At 42.2% G+C, this 15,714-nt stretch overlaps 1 protein-coding gene across 1 annotated transcript in view; it reads right to left on the bottom strand.

The window, feature by feature from the left end:
• Nucleotides 1–8,712: 8,712 nt before the first annotated feature.
• Nucleotides 8,713–15,714, bottom strand: part of RGS22 (regulator of G protein signaling 22) — a 70,326-nt gene continuing 63,324 nt past the window's right edge. Inside the window, exons 25-27 of the mRNA XM_041123218.1 lie at nucleotides 11,803–11,905; nucleotides 11,118–11,227; nucleotides 8,713–8,876 (exon numbers count right to left, since the gene is read on the bottom strand). Of these exons, the coding sequence (XP_040979152.1) occupies nucleotides 8,868–8,876; nucleotides 11,118–11,227; nucleotides 11,803–11,905 (222 nt within the window). The 3' untranslated portion in view covers nucleotides 8,713–8,867. The remainder of the gene's footprint in view (nucleotides 8,877–11,117; nucleotides 11,228–11,802; nucleotides 11,906–15,714) is intronic.

The raw sequence follows: 15,714 nt of genomic DNA, 5'->3' as shown, positions 1-15,714 counted from the left end.
GCACATTTACCGGTACTCTCCTCCTTGATCATGGATGCGTTACAGTAAGTCTGAGCAGAAGATTCATGGGTACCATTCAGTAGTCCAAAGCCATTGAAACAAGGAGTGTTCTTCATACCTTAGTAGGGTTTAGACCAGACCTCTTATTGGCTTCTGTTTTTCTAGATGTGACCAGTGATCATCTGACCTCCAGGAAAGCAGAAAGTGGCCAACTGCTGCTGTTCATACAGCTATAATTTTGCTCAAGGAATTAGTTCTCACAGACAGTGACAGACCAACTTACCTGTGGGTGTAAAACAGTGGCTGTGAAGTGGGAAAGCCTCCTTCAAATAGAAGATCAGAGTTACTCTCCACCAGGCACTACCTTTGGCCCCTTCCTTGGTTAGGTTCAACATGCTGCTTCTGGGCAGCTCTTGGCTCAGTGCGCTCCTCTCAGAGGACCGAGCTGCATGGAGAGGAGAAGGGGCTTTGCTCAGGTTAGGGACTGCACCCCGGGAGAGTGACATCTAAAAATTTGCAGCTGTAGGATTTAACCTAGAGACATCTATGCCCTTTATTTGATTTACCCAGTACAATACAGAGCTCATTCTGAAAAAAAAAAGACTGTCCCAGGTTATGTGAAAAGTGCCACTTTTGTAATTGTTTCCTGTGGCAAGTTTTTAGACCTTTTCTCATAGGTTTCTAAACCTCTCATCTTAGTCTGTTTTAATTCATGTTGAGGTGATGACATGGTAAGTGTTACGAGATGTTGGCAAGTTTTCCTTTCTGGGTCTGAAATGACAGTCTAGAAGGAGTGGGGGGTGTCTCTTTCAGATTTGTTGTGACTTGTATCATCATACTGCAGTCATGTCAACCAAATTGTGGCCATTTATGAAAAGAGAGTTCATGAACACAATTAAGAACAAAATAACAAGTACCCCAGAGATGATGTATTTCTTCACCTCTTTATGACCTGGTGAACAAATTGTGAGCCTGAAAGCTTGTCTGTTGTTTCCAATTACATCACCTGGTCTAATAAAAGATATCCCCTCTTCCTAAAAAGATGCCATTGCTTTTGTTTATTTTGGTGTTGGAAGAACATACCGACTTAGGATTGCTATTTTGTGTAAAGGCTCCATAGCTTTTATTTGGTATTTGATGGTACTGCAAATATAGTAGATTTTCTTTACAATAATAACTTTGGCAACACTTGAAGTCCCAGCAGTCAGGGAGTCTCTGACTGCAAAATCCCCAGTGGAGCTAAAAATCCATGTCAGATTGTGGTCCCAGGTTTGAAAGGTGAGGCCCAGTCAGATGTGTGAGGCTTCCAGAAAGTAGTCAAATCATCTATTCATGTTTTTTTAACAAACTTGTTATTGGCATAGACTTTTAAAAATATGTATACTTAAACCAGCCTGTTTTAACTTTACTGTTTTGTTTGAAATAATCTAATTAGGAAATTGTGGATCTCAGGTTTCTACTGCATTGAAATTTTTGAGCTTCATGATTAACAAAACTGGCAATAGATAACAGCATAAGGAACCTTAGTTAAATATATTTTGATTAAATGAGTTCAGGATGCATTTTCTGAAGACAAATTTGGCCATGTTCAATACAGCATTACATGTAAACGTCTGGAAAAATTGCAGCATTTTTCCAAGCAGGAGGCATGAGATTACTATAATCCATAGCCTGCACCGCAGTATTAATTAGCATGGCTCACTAACCAGGGACGTAATATTTGTAAATGAAATTCTAGAAGGGCATTGGTAAGGAACAGGATGTTGAAGCCAAATGGAAAACATGAACCAATAAAAAGGCTGAACTAGCTAGAAGTGCAAGCTCAGCCTTTGAAGTTAGTTCAAGTACTGCATGCTTTAATTTTGGTGTAATCTTATGATGGGGGTACAAACAAGAACTCAGAAACAGATTTTGTAACATTTGGCCCAATTGTAGATGAATCAGTTTGTTGATGGTTACCAACAATTGCACAGCCAGAGAAGCTGTGGTCTTTGTTAAATTAGATTGAATAATTGGCTTCAGTGGGAGTTTCGGGTGCAGAGCAAATGAAGTGTCACGGCCCTTGACTCTCGTAAGATTCCTTAGCAAAGGCTAAGCTTTTGCATTCAGAACAACCTGAATATGGATTCAGAGAAAATAAGTCCCTCAAGAGTTCATCTACTCACTCCCCTGCCCCAATATGGGTCTGAACATACTTAGTCATTCCTGGCAGATGTGCGTATCTTATCTGTTTTTAGAACCCCTCTGATGACAATAAGGATACCAAAAGCTCTCTGGGCAGTTTGTTTCCAATGCTTCACTATTGTCTCGGAATACAATCTGTGATTAGTACTACATTACCTTGGCAAGCCCAACTAAGCCTATGTATTTCTGTGTTTTGATTTCGTTTTGCTTTGGGTTTTTTTAATACACTTTCGTGTGGAGCTACAGTGACAAAGCTGTGCTTTCCTGGTGTTTCACTCAAAAAAAAAAAAAAGAAATCACTGTTTTCGTCCTTTGGACAGCTTTCTGAAGGCCTACTACTGCCAGGTGCTGAGCACCTCTGGAGACGTGAATTAAGAGAACAAGTTTCAATACATTCAGCAAATTTCAGGATCAGGCAGCCAGGAGTTAAGATGATCTTTGAACTGGAAGGTCATAACTGGAAGATGAATACAATCATACACACTCTCCTTTTTTAGGTCAAGCATTCAGTTCATTAGCTTGAAAATAGTAAATCGTTTATCGTAGTCTTTAGTGAATGGCCCAACACATGCTGTTAATTAGTTTCTCATTTGGGAGAAAAAACACAGAGAAAGTTAATTTTTTTTCTTGCATATGCTTTCTAGAGGAAAAAGGACTCCCAAAAAGTGCATTTATTTTCTCTTTCCAGCAGCCATGCAGACCTCTGGAAAGAGCCATATTCCTCAACAAAGCAAGTGTAATGGCTCTGTCCTCTCAAATGCAAGTGAGTACAAATCCAAACATTTTAATGAAACACAAAGACCTTCATTTCAAAAAAATACACAGAAGAAAATGGTTGGAATATTGTATTAGGAAAAAGAAGATATACACCAAACTTAAGCCCTATGTGATTATGACGGTAAAATAGTTTACCAAACAAGGTAATTTTATGCATATATGTGTATAGTGTGTGTATATATATGCAGACAAGCACGAACAAATGCAAGAAGTATAGATTTTATAGACATGTATACATGCCTGCACACGCATATACACATACAAAACTGTAAAGGTGTAAATTACTCTAGAGATGTGACATTCAATTCCCAAAGTACCTTTTTCAGGAATGAGTGGTATTCAAACCAATCAGGGTCTGGGCTTTACAAAACCAGTGCTGATCGGTTGGGACAGCTGGGATGAGATCATTTAGTTGCCTACAGGTGAAAACTACTAAGAATGCTATAAGCTTCTTGATTGCATTTACTGAGCTATAGGCACCATAGCCTATTATAATGAATATTTCCAGTGAACTCTCTGTATTTACTGACTTTGACAGATGGGGAATATTGCATAAGCTATTGTGTGCCTGTGCATTCCTTGAGTGTGATGCTGTGTTTTTTTCTTGCTTGCCTTGTCATTTGTTTCATTTAACTTTCTCATTAATGGCACAATTGCTTTGTTTTGTTCAAAAATCCTTTTCTGAGAAGCGAGTATTACTTTCTTTTTAAACTTCTTGCCAACAAAAGATTTTCAAACGCATATGGTACAGAGGAATCATGTACAAGATTGTTTTAGAGGAAAAAGAAATATCTAAAATTAAAAGCACAAATCCACTTACTACATTTCCACTTTTCCTTTGACATGAAATGAAAACTTAACGTGAGAAATGCACACAGTCCATCAGCATACTCTGAGCAAATATATAATTAACATGTGGAATAAGCAATGCTGTTGTCAACGCTTTCACATATGTTACCATAAAACTAAAATATTTTAATTAGTAGTGAAAAAGAGGAGAATCCAAGTAAGTGCAGCCTGCGCTTGACATATAAATTAGCTTGGCTCAATGAGTATTAAAAATAAGAGAATCTCATCTATACCTTGACTACCCTTACCATACTAGGACAGCTTAGTGTGTCCTGCATAATTCCAATCTGCTCCAGCACTCTGATAAATTATTACTTGGCAGAGAAGTATCCATCGTGGCCATTGTGCAAATGCTTTACTAAATCACTGGTAAAAATCAAAATGTGTGAGTTCATTAGCAGGTAGGTAGAAAGTGTAGTCTTTGGTGTTTTGTATTAATCCAGTGTGCTTGGACTGACAGAACCTTGTCTGAAGGCTATGTAATAAGAGGAAAAATATAAAACTATATAGCAATACCATGTGGCTTCTGATTTGGGAACTACAATTTAGCCTATTAGACATGGACCTGTTCCAAAAGTGCACATTCAAACAATCATGCATGAAGGAGTCAGAAACACAGATGTGAATTATAACTCTCTGAAATCCTGGGAATGCTCCAAATCAGGCCATTAGAGGTAGGTTTGAACTGTGAGTACAGATCCAGATCTAAAATTTTTGTTCAAACCTGTCTTTCCCTAACATTTTTAAAGTAACTACTGAATGTATTAAAACCAGCAATGTTCCATAAGCTTAAAAAAAAATACCAGTTAACTCCATCTTAGCTGTGTTCAGACACTTCACAATGACTGACTAAAAGCATTTCTGTAAAAGGCAGTAACAAAACTCATCAGTTGAATGTAATGGGACAGTTTAAACAGGTCAAATTCAAGCTGGATTACTGCAGCTCCATTGGCCACATTCAGCTGCAGAGGATCAGTTTGGCCTGGTATTTAACATTACAAACAAAAATAATTTAAGGATTTTCTTTTCTGAGTTTGGGACAGAACTTTGAAACATCTGGTCTCTTTTCAGTCATTTTTACACACACACAAGCTGAAGTCAATAGTTTTGACTAGAGCAACAGTGTTGGGTGGGACTGAGGCTGGCCATTTCACGAGCATACAAGTGGTAGAGGATAGAAAATGTCCCCAAGTCTGTAATACTGTATAGGGCTAAAGGCACAGAAGGAGCAATGAAGGGACATCTGCCATTTTTCAGTACTCTCAATAGCAAGACACTGAGGTCCCACACTTAAGAATACACCGGGTTCATTGATGCTTTTATCTGTAGACTTCATTAATGCAGAATTCTCTTTTTTTTAAGTCAAACATTTGCAAAGTGAGTCACAATGATTCTTCTCATGTAAAAGATGTAGAAGGTGTGGCACAAACCAGCCTGGCCTTGGCCACCCAGCACTGTATAATAAGAGAACCAATAACAGAAACTGGGTCTGCTAAATCTGGTCTACTGCTGTGTCTGCAAAGCACCTCTCTTCATTGCTGATCTCAATGCCTGATGATTAAATACTAGATTTCCACACCTTGAAAGGGACAAACAAATCCACAGCTTGGAGTCTAAGACTGTTCCCCATTAACAGTACTTTAAGAAACAGCCACTAAAAAGAGATCATGAGGAGTACAGAGGCAATGGCAGAGCAGCATTGTACAGACATAAATGAGAAAGCATTTTGCCCCTTTTTAAATGGCCTGGTGACCACCACTACCACTCTTGTAAACTATTGTGAGTGTGCACCTTAATAGCATAATCCAGCACTACATATTTTCAGGAATTTATCTTATAGTCTGATACTTTGTGTCATGCAGTAGCAGGAGAGAAGTCAAAGCAAAATGTATAAAGCCCCTTCCTGAAGTGCGTAGTCACAGCTTGTGTTGATATCAAAAGTATTTGAATGAGCAACTTCAGGACTGCACCCTCAAAGATTATGAAATGTTTTAATAAACATGCCAGGTCTGATGAGAGAAAAGTGAAATACGCAGTAATAGCATCTAAGTGTAAATATTTACGATTCCAAATGACAGCTTAAAAAAATTTCAAAATAGTCCCAATATGTTACATTACTTGGGAGTAAACAACAAAAGTAAGTCTGATTGAATATGATTGGATTGTGTATTTTGAACGCCACTAAAGCATAAATCTATCCAGAAGAGTTTCTAGGTTTGCAGGTTTCTGAAAAGACAATTGTTTTTATTGTCTGTAGCAGCAAACTCCACAGAGAACTGTTGTTCTGCTGTAGACTTCTGAAAGTCCCGAAGTATACGTAGTTAAAATAAACAAGGAATAAAGTTTTAGTTAGCTAAAGGGAGAGGTGCTAGGGTTGTTGAGTAAAACTTTCCTAGCCCTTTAAAACTACTGAGCTCACATAGGTGGTAGATCAGCAACCTGAGAGAGAATAGATCTCAAGAACAAGATAAAAAGGCAATAGCAGTGCAAGCTTTCTGAAGTGATGTAGAGTCTTTATTTAGAAAAATAACATTTAGTTAGTCTCTATACCTGTTCAGTTCTCAGGCTTTCTGCTGGAACTGGCAATAGTCATTACTTGGTCCCCTGGGACAAGACAAAAACCACTATTCCATTTCAGGTGTTATCACCAAATAGCAGTAATGGGGTATCTGCCATTGCACCAGACTAGATTCAGTAACCCAGAAAGGAAAGGGTCCCTGTCTCTTAATATATTCCCTGTCCAATTGCTCAATATTTCTTTAAAATTAACATATAAAATGGGCATAATGATATGACATGTGTTTCTAGCATTACTAACATATATGTGATCCTCCTCAGTTGCATACTAAGACATGGCCTATAAATGACTGTGCATGTGTATATACACACGTACATACATGCATATATATTTCAGTTAACATGGAGACAGAACTGCAAACTGGGTTGAGGGTTATCATTGGTTTGCAGAACTTTGGATAGATCCAGTTTGCAAAATTCTACTCACTCACTGAAGTACATGAAGTACTTTTTTTTGTTTGTTTTAAGTTTGATAGATATGTATGGTATTAATCATAGTAACTGTCTGGGACAGTAGTTTTTGTGGGGGGGCTGGTAAATTTTTGTTAACAATTTGGCAAGGCTGGAATATATTCACAAGTTTTATCATCTGTGACAAATATCTGGACAATATTTTTCATTTTAGAAGTAAACCAAGTATGATTCAAGTCAAAGCTACCAGCATAAGATAAGCATTGTCTACATGTTATTTGACTGTCTCAAAATGCCATGAAGGCAAAAATACAACAAAACAGAAACTGACTGGTGCGCTCCAGCATTTGGTTGCGTGCACTGTACTGACCACAGCAGCTGAAGGTGGCCTTTCACGTGTTTTTTTAGTGTGACATACATCATTGCATTTATGGCATTTCATGATTCTTCTTTGCCTTTCACATTAATGAGTGGTAGGCCACACAGTACCACATGTGCTTTGCTCACTACAAGATGCTACATTCCACCCTCCTCAGATGTACTGAGTATTAAAGTTTACTGCATCTGTGAAATTTGGGAAAACGTGAAAAACAGGGACAAAAATTTTATATTTTACTCCCTTGTGGCTTCCACCCAAGATGTCTTTCTCATGTAATGTCACACGAGCAAACAACCCAAACACAGAAGGAATGGAGATAAGCGTGAAGCAAACTCTGTCTCTGAACTGTGGGGAAAGTAGGAACTGAACCAATGATCTCCCTTGCTCCTTCTGCGAGGGTATATGAGCAGGGCAGCTATATCCAGAAAAGAGTGTCTCTCTTCCCTGCCAGCCTGTCTAAAGCAACTCCCAATGGAAATCCCATACAATTCTTGGTCATCATGTCATGAGTGAACAAGACTATTAATTGTCCTTAGCTGCCACTCCACACTGAGGAAGAAAGCACTCATGAATGGTCCTTAGCAGTATGACCTAAGAGCTCCAAGTGAAGAACCTTTACTTCTGACAACTGAGACAGGGCTGCATGGCTCGTTCTTCTTGTCCAAAAGGTTGGGAGGGGTAGCGGAAGACAATCCCATCCCTAACTCAGGAGTCATCCCCAGGAACTCAGCAAGCTGGAGCTTGCTGATCTGCCTTTCTCTTACATGCGTTACACACATGTAGAGAAGGATGGAGCCAACAACTTTGTGGCTGGGGACTGGTGTTTAAAGTGGTATGAAAGATGTGGAGAGGTCTATCATCATCCTGTCCCCTGCCTAGAAGTTAATTGTGCCCCTGCCCTGTCTTAGCTCCCCAATTAATCCTTTGGCCCTAGTCCCAACATCAGCTCTGCCCCAATTCTTTTATAAACTCTTAAAATTGTAAAAAGAAGCAAGAAAGTAGGGAGGGATACACAAGAGCTATGGAGGTCCTGAAACCTTCTGGTGAGTAATGCCTTGGGAGGCGTGACTTTTTACAAACTTTCTCAGTCACATCTGTGTCCTGATGTATTTTAAGCCTCTCTTGTGGATCAAAACTCAGAAATGAGGCAGAAGGTGTGCTTTGGACCAGGAATCAGACTGGATTGGGAGCAAACCACAACAGCGTTTGATTTTATGATAGCTCAGACACTTAATGAGTTATCCTTGATGAATAGAAGTTGCGTGAATTGCAGTACTGAGAGCATAGTGTGCCAAGACACACTGCTTCAGGGCTGTCAGTTCAGTGCAGTTTTACTTACTCATTAGATCAGGCACTGAAGAATTGGGTTTGATTATAATATTTTTAGGACCAAGACCACCTAGTTGTTTGTACCATACATACTTCAATGGAATCTTATTCTGATTTGAGCCTCAAGGTGTACTTTTAAACAAATGAGTAACACAAGAGGCAGTATCACAATCAGGTTGATACGGAACACATTGCAAGATGTTTATTTTCTACCCTTGGCTAATGTCCCATGGTTCTTAATAATATTTCAAGTTGTCATCTTCACTCTGGAAACATATGGACAAACCTCGCATGCACATTATTTTTGTGTCTCCTGCCCATCTCCGTTGAATGTCTTTGCATTCCCTTCTTCAGAGAGATTTTAATCTGCCTGCAGAAGGTAACAGAATGTCATTGCTGTGTTGCAGCCAGTTGAAACAGTTAGAACAATTCTTCAATAAATGCATCAAAAAGAGAGAAACAAGGTGTGGATGGGTTGGCCCTCACTAGCAGGCATTCTCTCACCCAGCTGCTCACTCACTCACTCCCCGCCCTCCCGTGGGACATGGGGACAAAAGAGGAAAAACAGGAAAGAGAAAGCTTGTGGGTCAAGATAAAGACAGGCAGATTGCTCAGCAATTACTGTTACAGGCAAAACAGACGCAAAGTGGGGAAATTCATTTATTGCCAATTAGAATAAATCATTACTGATTAGGGTGGTGGGAAACAAAAACAAGAAAAAGAAGAAATTAACATTTACACACTTAGAGAAAACACTTTTCCTCCACCTTTCCCAGGTTCAAGTTCACTCCAAGTACCTCTCCTCCCCTCCTTGTTATTGCCACAGGTTACACTCAGTCCCTTCAGTGAGGCAATGGGGGGCCCCTTTTTCCTTCTCATTCTTTTCCTCTGCTGCAGCATGGGTCGGTCCTCCACAGGCTGCAGCGAATATCTGCTCCACCATAGAGCATCTCCTCCTCCTCCTCCTCAAACTCTTCCTCCTCTGGCCTTGGTGTTCCCTCTGTTGTTTTTCACTCTTTTTATTCCCTCCTCCTCCCTCTGGCTTTCTTTACTCTCTCTTTAATATGTTTTCCCAAGGTGCCACCATCTTGGCTGATGGGCTCAGCTGTGTCCGTGATGGGTCCTCTGGAGCCAGCTGGAACCAGCTGTGTCCAGCATGGGGCAGCCCCGGCCTCTCCTCACAGAGGCCGCCCCTACAGCCGCCCTGCTGCCAGCACCTTGCTGTCTATACCCAATACACAAGGTGTGACGTCCTCTGTAACAAAGTGGAGAGAAGCTGTCCCATCAAGAGTAGCAGTCTTCTGGAGATATCTCAGCCCACCAGCAGAGTGATCGGATCACCACAGAGAGCGTGGCTGAGGAGAACCACCACAGAGAGGATCGTGATGGAAGAAAACAAAACCACTCAAAGGCAGTGGGAACACTTGAGCTATTGGGAAGGAAGGGGCAGGGCAGCCAAATTTCCAGTGGTGGTGGAGAGCGGGCTACAACTGAAGCTGGTGGGAGAGACCTCTCAAACCACTCAAGATCTCTACTTTCTCATTGTGTTAGCCCGTACCACAGCCTGATGCCTGGCAGGAATGCAACTCTTAGGTTTTCAATAACAGGGTGAGCCAGAGACTGCTGGGCTGGTCTGCAGCAAGGACTGCAGGTACCCTGTAGGCCCTCTTTGAGCGCTGGGCCCAGCTGGAGGTTTCTCAGCTACAAAGCAGGACCAAAGCCCCTGCGCAAGGACTCCCCATGCTGATATGGCTGCGCGTGAAGCAGAACTGCAGTACAAAAAGGCATAAATGTATGAAATACAGTAAGACCTGCAGAGGGGCATAAGGTCCAAGGTTACTGGATGACTTTAACTGCAACTAGAGGAGGTGATAAGAGGGCAGAAAGAGAACGTGAGGGAAGACCAAGGAATGCTGCAGTTTTCTCTGAAGCCACATACAGAAAACGCTGCCCCAGGAAGAGCGTGTTTAGGAGGACTATCGAGGGCAGGGCACCAACTTGCCTAAAATAGCAGTGTTGAAGTATGGAATTAGAAGAGGAAGGAGGAGCAGAGAAAGAAGGGGAGCAATAGTCCAAGTTCTATTAAATTTTTTAAGTCCATTTAATTTCAGCATAGGCTTAAAAAAACAAAAACAAAACCTACAGGGGATTCTTCCATCTAGGAGTTCAAGCTTTGAAGCAAAATCTGCTTTTCTGTCTTTAGCAGATCTCTACTGTCCCACTTCTTTCTCCCATTCTAATGTTTAATTGGCTTCAGCAGAGATGATCTATTGCTAGTTCTGGGTCAGGCCCTTGCCAGTAACTCCATGGGGTCTGAGCTTCCTCCAGTCATCTCATGCTTCTATTTAAAATATTTTAACTGGAAAGCTTAGATAGCTGCATTTCAGAGACTACCATTTTGCAACAAAATTCCATCTGGTCAACATTAGGTCCACTAGCCATGGTTGGAGTGAAAAATAATCTTGCCTTCATGTTGAGGCTGTACAGCTTCAGTTAAACATGATTTGGAGTGGGATAACTTGCTACTAATGAGCATCAGCACTGGCAGCAGGAAAACTAGCTTTTAAGAATCCAAATTTCAAAGCACACTTGTTGGCAGTCTGGTACTCACTTTCTGTTTCTTGGGAAGATTTGAGCGTTTCTCCAAACTCACACTACTCTTTGGAGAAATGGTGGATTTTTCAGAGTTTCCAGGCTTCAGGAAGGACATAGATGAAGCACCTGCATAAGGAAACAAAATTAAAATTGCGGGAAACTGAATGGTTTTAATATCACATAATGCAATTGCTAGCCCTACTGCTAAATGGAGTTATTTAATGAACAAACAGGTCATAATATTCTTGGGGAAGACCTAAGAGAATATACCCAGCTGACACAAGGATGAGGCAATGCCTCTTACATCCCCTGATAGCATACTGACAAACTGGTGAGAAAAAAGTTTCATCTCTCTGGTTGTAAGTTGATGAAGCACAAAAAGCCAGGGAGGTGAAGTATGGATGTGACCCATGTAGGATTGCCATGCCGCTGTGGAGAATGAAGAAATGGCCATATTCCTCTCTGCAGTAGGACCTGTGCAGTAAAGACAATGCTGATACCCTGCAACTTTCACTTTCCCTTTCTTAGAAAACTTATCAGTCATTAGTATAGTGCAGAGAGTAAGTCCTCTCCAGACAGTGTAAGAGAGGCAGCAGTTTATGTACACAGCTGCAAAGGAGAGCAAACAAAGTCCTTATACTGAGAGATTTTCACCTAAGCTATAAGCTTGTCCTCCTAAACTACAGAGCTTGGTTAACAACCTGTAAGGAATGATGATGAGTTTTTATCCAGATCTTCTTGCATTTTAAGAAGTATTCTCTCCTGCTCCAAGGCTTCTATGTACTTGGAATAGGACCAGGAAGCCTGCAAGAACCATTAAAAACCATAAGCCTCCTGACCATGTCACTGGTAGTTCCTCATCCATTTCAACAGTGAGACAAAAGACTTGTTTATGTTGTATCCCTGTTATTGAATAATCCCAATTATTAAGAAGAGAAGTTTTGTTATGACAATACTGGAATCATGGGAAGAATAGTATTGCTGCAAATAAGCGATCTCAAAACACCATGAAATACAATTTAAGCAAGTTTGACAGATACGAGTTTTACATTCATTTATTCTCCATCCCTGGTCTATGTCCTATTCTCTCTCCTTTCATCTTCAAAACCTAAACACAGCAGACCTTTTCCTTCCCAAAATATCAGTCTTTTGTGCTATTGAGGACTTGATTTTATCTCCCTTCCACATCCTTCCAGTGTGTCCTTTCTCAAATTGTTGAAGATCTCATTAGCCTCAAAGTTCTTTCTGCCTGCCCTCTCCAGCAGAATGCTGCTACCACTAGAGGCAGATCAACTGGAGATGTCATCCTTTCCTTTTCTAAGGAACAAATGTTGCTCTTTACATTGCAACAACCACAGTTCAGGTTCCATGTAAATTTTAGGTCACTCTCCCAAATCAGTACGGGAACTGTACTTTTGTTTGGCCTTTTTTCCCTTACAGCCTGAAAACTTTGGGGCCAATTTGTCATTTCATGACTCAGTAAGAACAACTTCAGCATCTTCCTATAGCAGAAAGGGGCTTGAAGAAGAAAGTGCTCTATAAAAGATTATTGTTCTTTCTGCAATTACCTGCCTCTCGAGGGCTTAGGCGTATGATATTGATAAACTGGCTCACTCAACTCACTTTTTTTTTTTTTTTTTTTTAAATAGGTATGGGCAAAGGTTAAAAGGTCCATTTAAGGGATAAGAGTGTGAGCTTAACTATGCAATTTGCACTGTGGCTTCATATTTTGAGGGTATTTCAGACTGCCTATTTCTATATTCTGCTCATCACTAATGTAATGCCATGTGAAGAGCTCTATGGAATACAAGCAGTGGCCAGAGTGTGATTTACTCCTGCATCACATGAAATAGCTGTGACTATGTGGTTGCACAGATTGCCCATTATGTTATGGCAGTGTCAACTCAGCTATGAATGACCCCTTGATATGCCCAAGGTGGCATGTCTATTCTTCCTGTTTCTCCAATAAAATGACTGTTACCTTTTGTCCTGGGTTCAGCTGGGATAGAGTTAATTTTTACAGGAACCTGGGAGGTGGGGGGGCATAGCCGGGGCAGCTGACCTGAACTAGCCAAGGAGCTATTCCATACCATGTGACATCATGCTGAGTATATACATGGGGAGTGGGCCGGGGGGAGGGCTCTCCTGCTCTCGACTTTCGGTGGGGGAAGTGGCGGAGCGTCGGGTCCCGGGTGGTGAGCAGTTGCACTGTGCATCACTCTTTTCTGTATACTCTTTCATTAGTACCGTCGTTGTTGTTGTAACTTTTTTTTGCGTTGTCCCAGTAAACTGCCCTTATCCCAACCCTCGAGGTTCCAGTTTTTTTTCTTTTCTCTCCTCCGTCTCCCCCCTATCCCACCGGAGGGGGCGGGAGGAGTGAGCGAGCGGCTGCGTGGTCCTTTGTTACCAGCTGGGCTGAAACCACGACAGTCCTTTTTGGCGCCCAACGTGGGGCACGAAGGGTTGAGATAACGACAGATCTGGCCAGAGCGTGTTGAAACATATTTGTCATACGCATTCCTTATATTAGATAAATAGATGTTAGTCACAATGTTGATTAATTTGTTTACATGGTGGCGTTTTGTAGGTCCTTATATGCTCTATGTATTGCCTGTAGTTACGTTTCTCACCTCTGGGAGAGTGATTGGGATTATCATTTTGCTGTACTGGGCAATGTCGACTTGTGAAATGATTACATCACTGGTCATGAGGTTAAGCTGGTATCTGTATGAGGCAGTGATATCATTTCCATACTTTGGGCACCTTCTATCGGATTTTATTGGTAATTACAGCCAATCCATGGGGGAGTTAGGGGGGGATACTTCCCCCCGTCCGTTCGCCTCCCTTTTCTCCTTCCGACTAATTACAACAGCTTTTGAGAACTTTGAATATCCTTGGGATGCACAAGCCACTGTGCTGTTAGTGCTATGCCTCCTGAATATGTTTCAGGTCTTGTTTAGGGCTACAAAAAGGCTCTTTAAGAGTACCACCCAGAGATCTGCCCCAAAGCTGGATATTCATGGGTGGCACGGCATGTGGGAGGATATGGGCAGGTATCTAGAGAACTTCTCACCCCCAGTGGCTTGGAAGTTCACTCCTGAACAACTACAGAACCCTCATGAAGTGGTAGAATATTTGAAAGAAAAATGCTGTGGCTATTCCAAAGACGTACAACTCGCTGCACTGTGCTGGGCCCTGGCCAGTATCTACCAAACACTGCTTGATATTAGGCAGCACCCTCAGGGAGAAAAGGGGGAAAAGATGGAAAACAGGGCAGCAGGCACCGTGGCTACCCCTACCCCGGCAACAGGCACCGTGGCTAGCCCTACCCCGGCAACAGGCACCGTGGCTACCCCTACCCCGACAACAGACAGCGCGGCTACCCCAACCGCAGTGACAGATACTGCAGCTAAACCAGAGAACCAACCTGTGCCGGTATCAGTCGCCCCTGTACAGAAAAAGAAACACACAAAGAAATCAGTTCGCTCAGTGAGAGATGAAGATGAACCAGGGTCATCACGAGAACAGGAGGAAGAGGCAGAACCTGAAATAATCACCCGATCTCTATCCCTGAGTGAGTTGCGTGACATGCGAAAAGATTTTAGCCGCCACCCAGGTGAGCACATTGTTACCTGGCTGCTCCGATGCTGGGATAATGGGGCTAGTGGTGTGGAATTAGAGGGTAAGGAAGCCAAGCAGTTGGGATCTCTGTCTAGGGAAGGGGGCATCGACAAGGCGATTGGGAGAAAAACACAAGTCCTCAGCCTCTGGAGGCGACTTCTGTTAGGTGTAAAGGAAAGATACCCCTTCAAGGATGAAGTTACATGTCACCAAGGCAAGTGGACCACCATGGAGAGAGGTATCCAGTACCTGAGGGAATTAGCCGTGCTGGAGGTGATTTATAATGATCCAGAAAATGCGCAGTCACCCATAGACCCAGATGATGTCCAATGCACACAACCCATGTGGCGGAAGTTTCTACGAAGTGCACCACCAACCTACGCCAACTCATTGGCAGTAATGTCCTGGAAAGAAGGCCATGGACAAACGGTGGATGAATTGGCTGTCCAACTCCGGCAATACGAAGGAAGTCTCTCTTCCTCCCTACGGGCCTGTGTCTCGGCTGTAGAGGAATTGTCCCGAGAGTTCCAGCAATTCAAAGTGGATATGTCTTCCTCCCCACCTGTACAGGCCCGCATCGCAGCTATTGGGAGTAAGCATTCCTCTGCCCAAGAGAGAGGAGAGAGAAAGTACACACGACGGGCTAACCTGTGGTTTTACCTGCGTGACCATGGAGAGGACATGAGGAAGTGGGATGGAAAACCTACCTCAGTCCTGGATGCACGGGTACGGGAGTTGCGAGAAAAAGCAACCAGGAAAGAGGATTCTTCTTGGAAAACTGCTGCTCCAGTTTCCTGTGAGGAGTCCCCCAGATGCAGTAGATGGGCTGATCACATTTCTGATCCTCTTGAAGGGACTTCTGATTCACGTGTGCGAAAAGTGAGTAACGAATATTCTAACCAGGATTAGAGGGGCCCTGCCTCCAGCCAGGTGGAGGAGAGGGACAACCGAGTCTACTGGACAGTGTGGATTCGATGGCCTGGCACATCAGA

The sequence above is a fragment of the Aquila chrysaetos genome, chromosome 4 (genome assembly GCF_900496995.4).
Source record: "Aquila chrysaetos chrysaetos chromosome 4, bAquChr1.4, whole genome shotgun sequence".
NCBI lineage: Eukaryota > Metazoa > Chordata > Aves > Accipitriformes > Accipitridae > Aquila > Aquila chrysaetos.
Note: the sequence above shows the minus strand (reverse complement) of the source record. Positions and strands in the feature narration are given on the sequence as shown.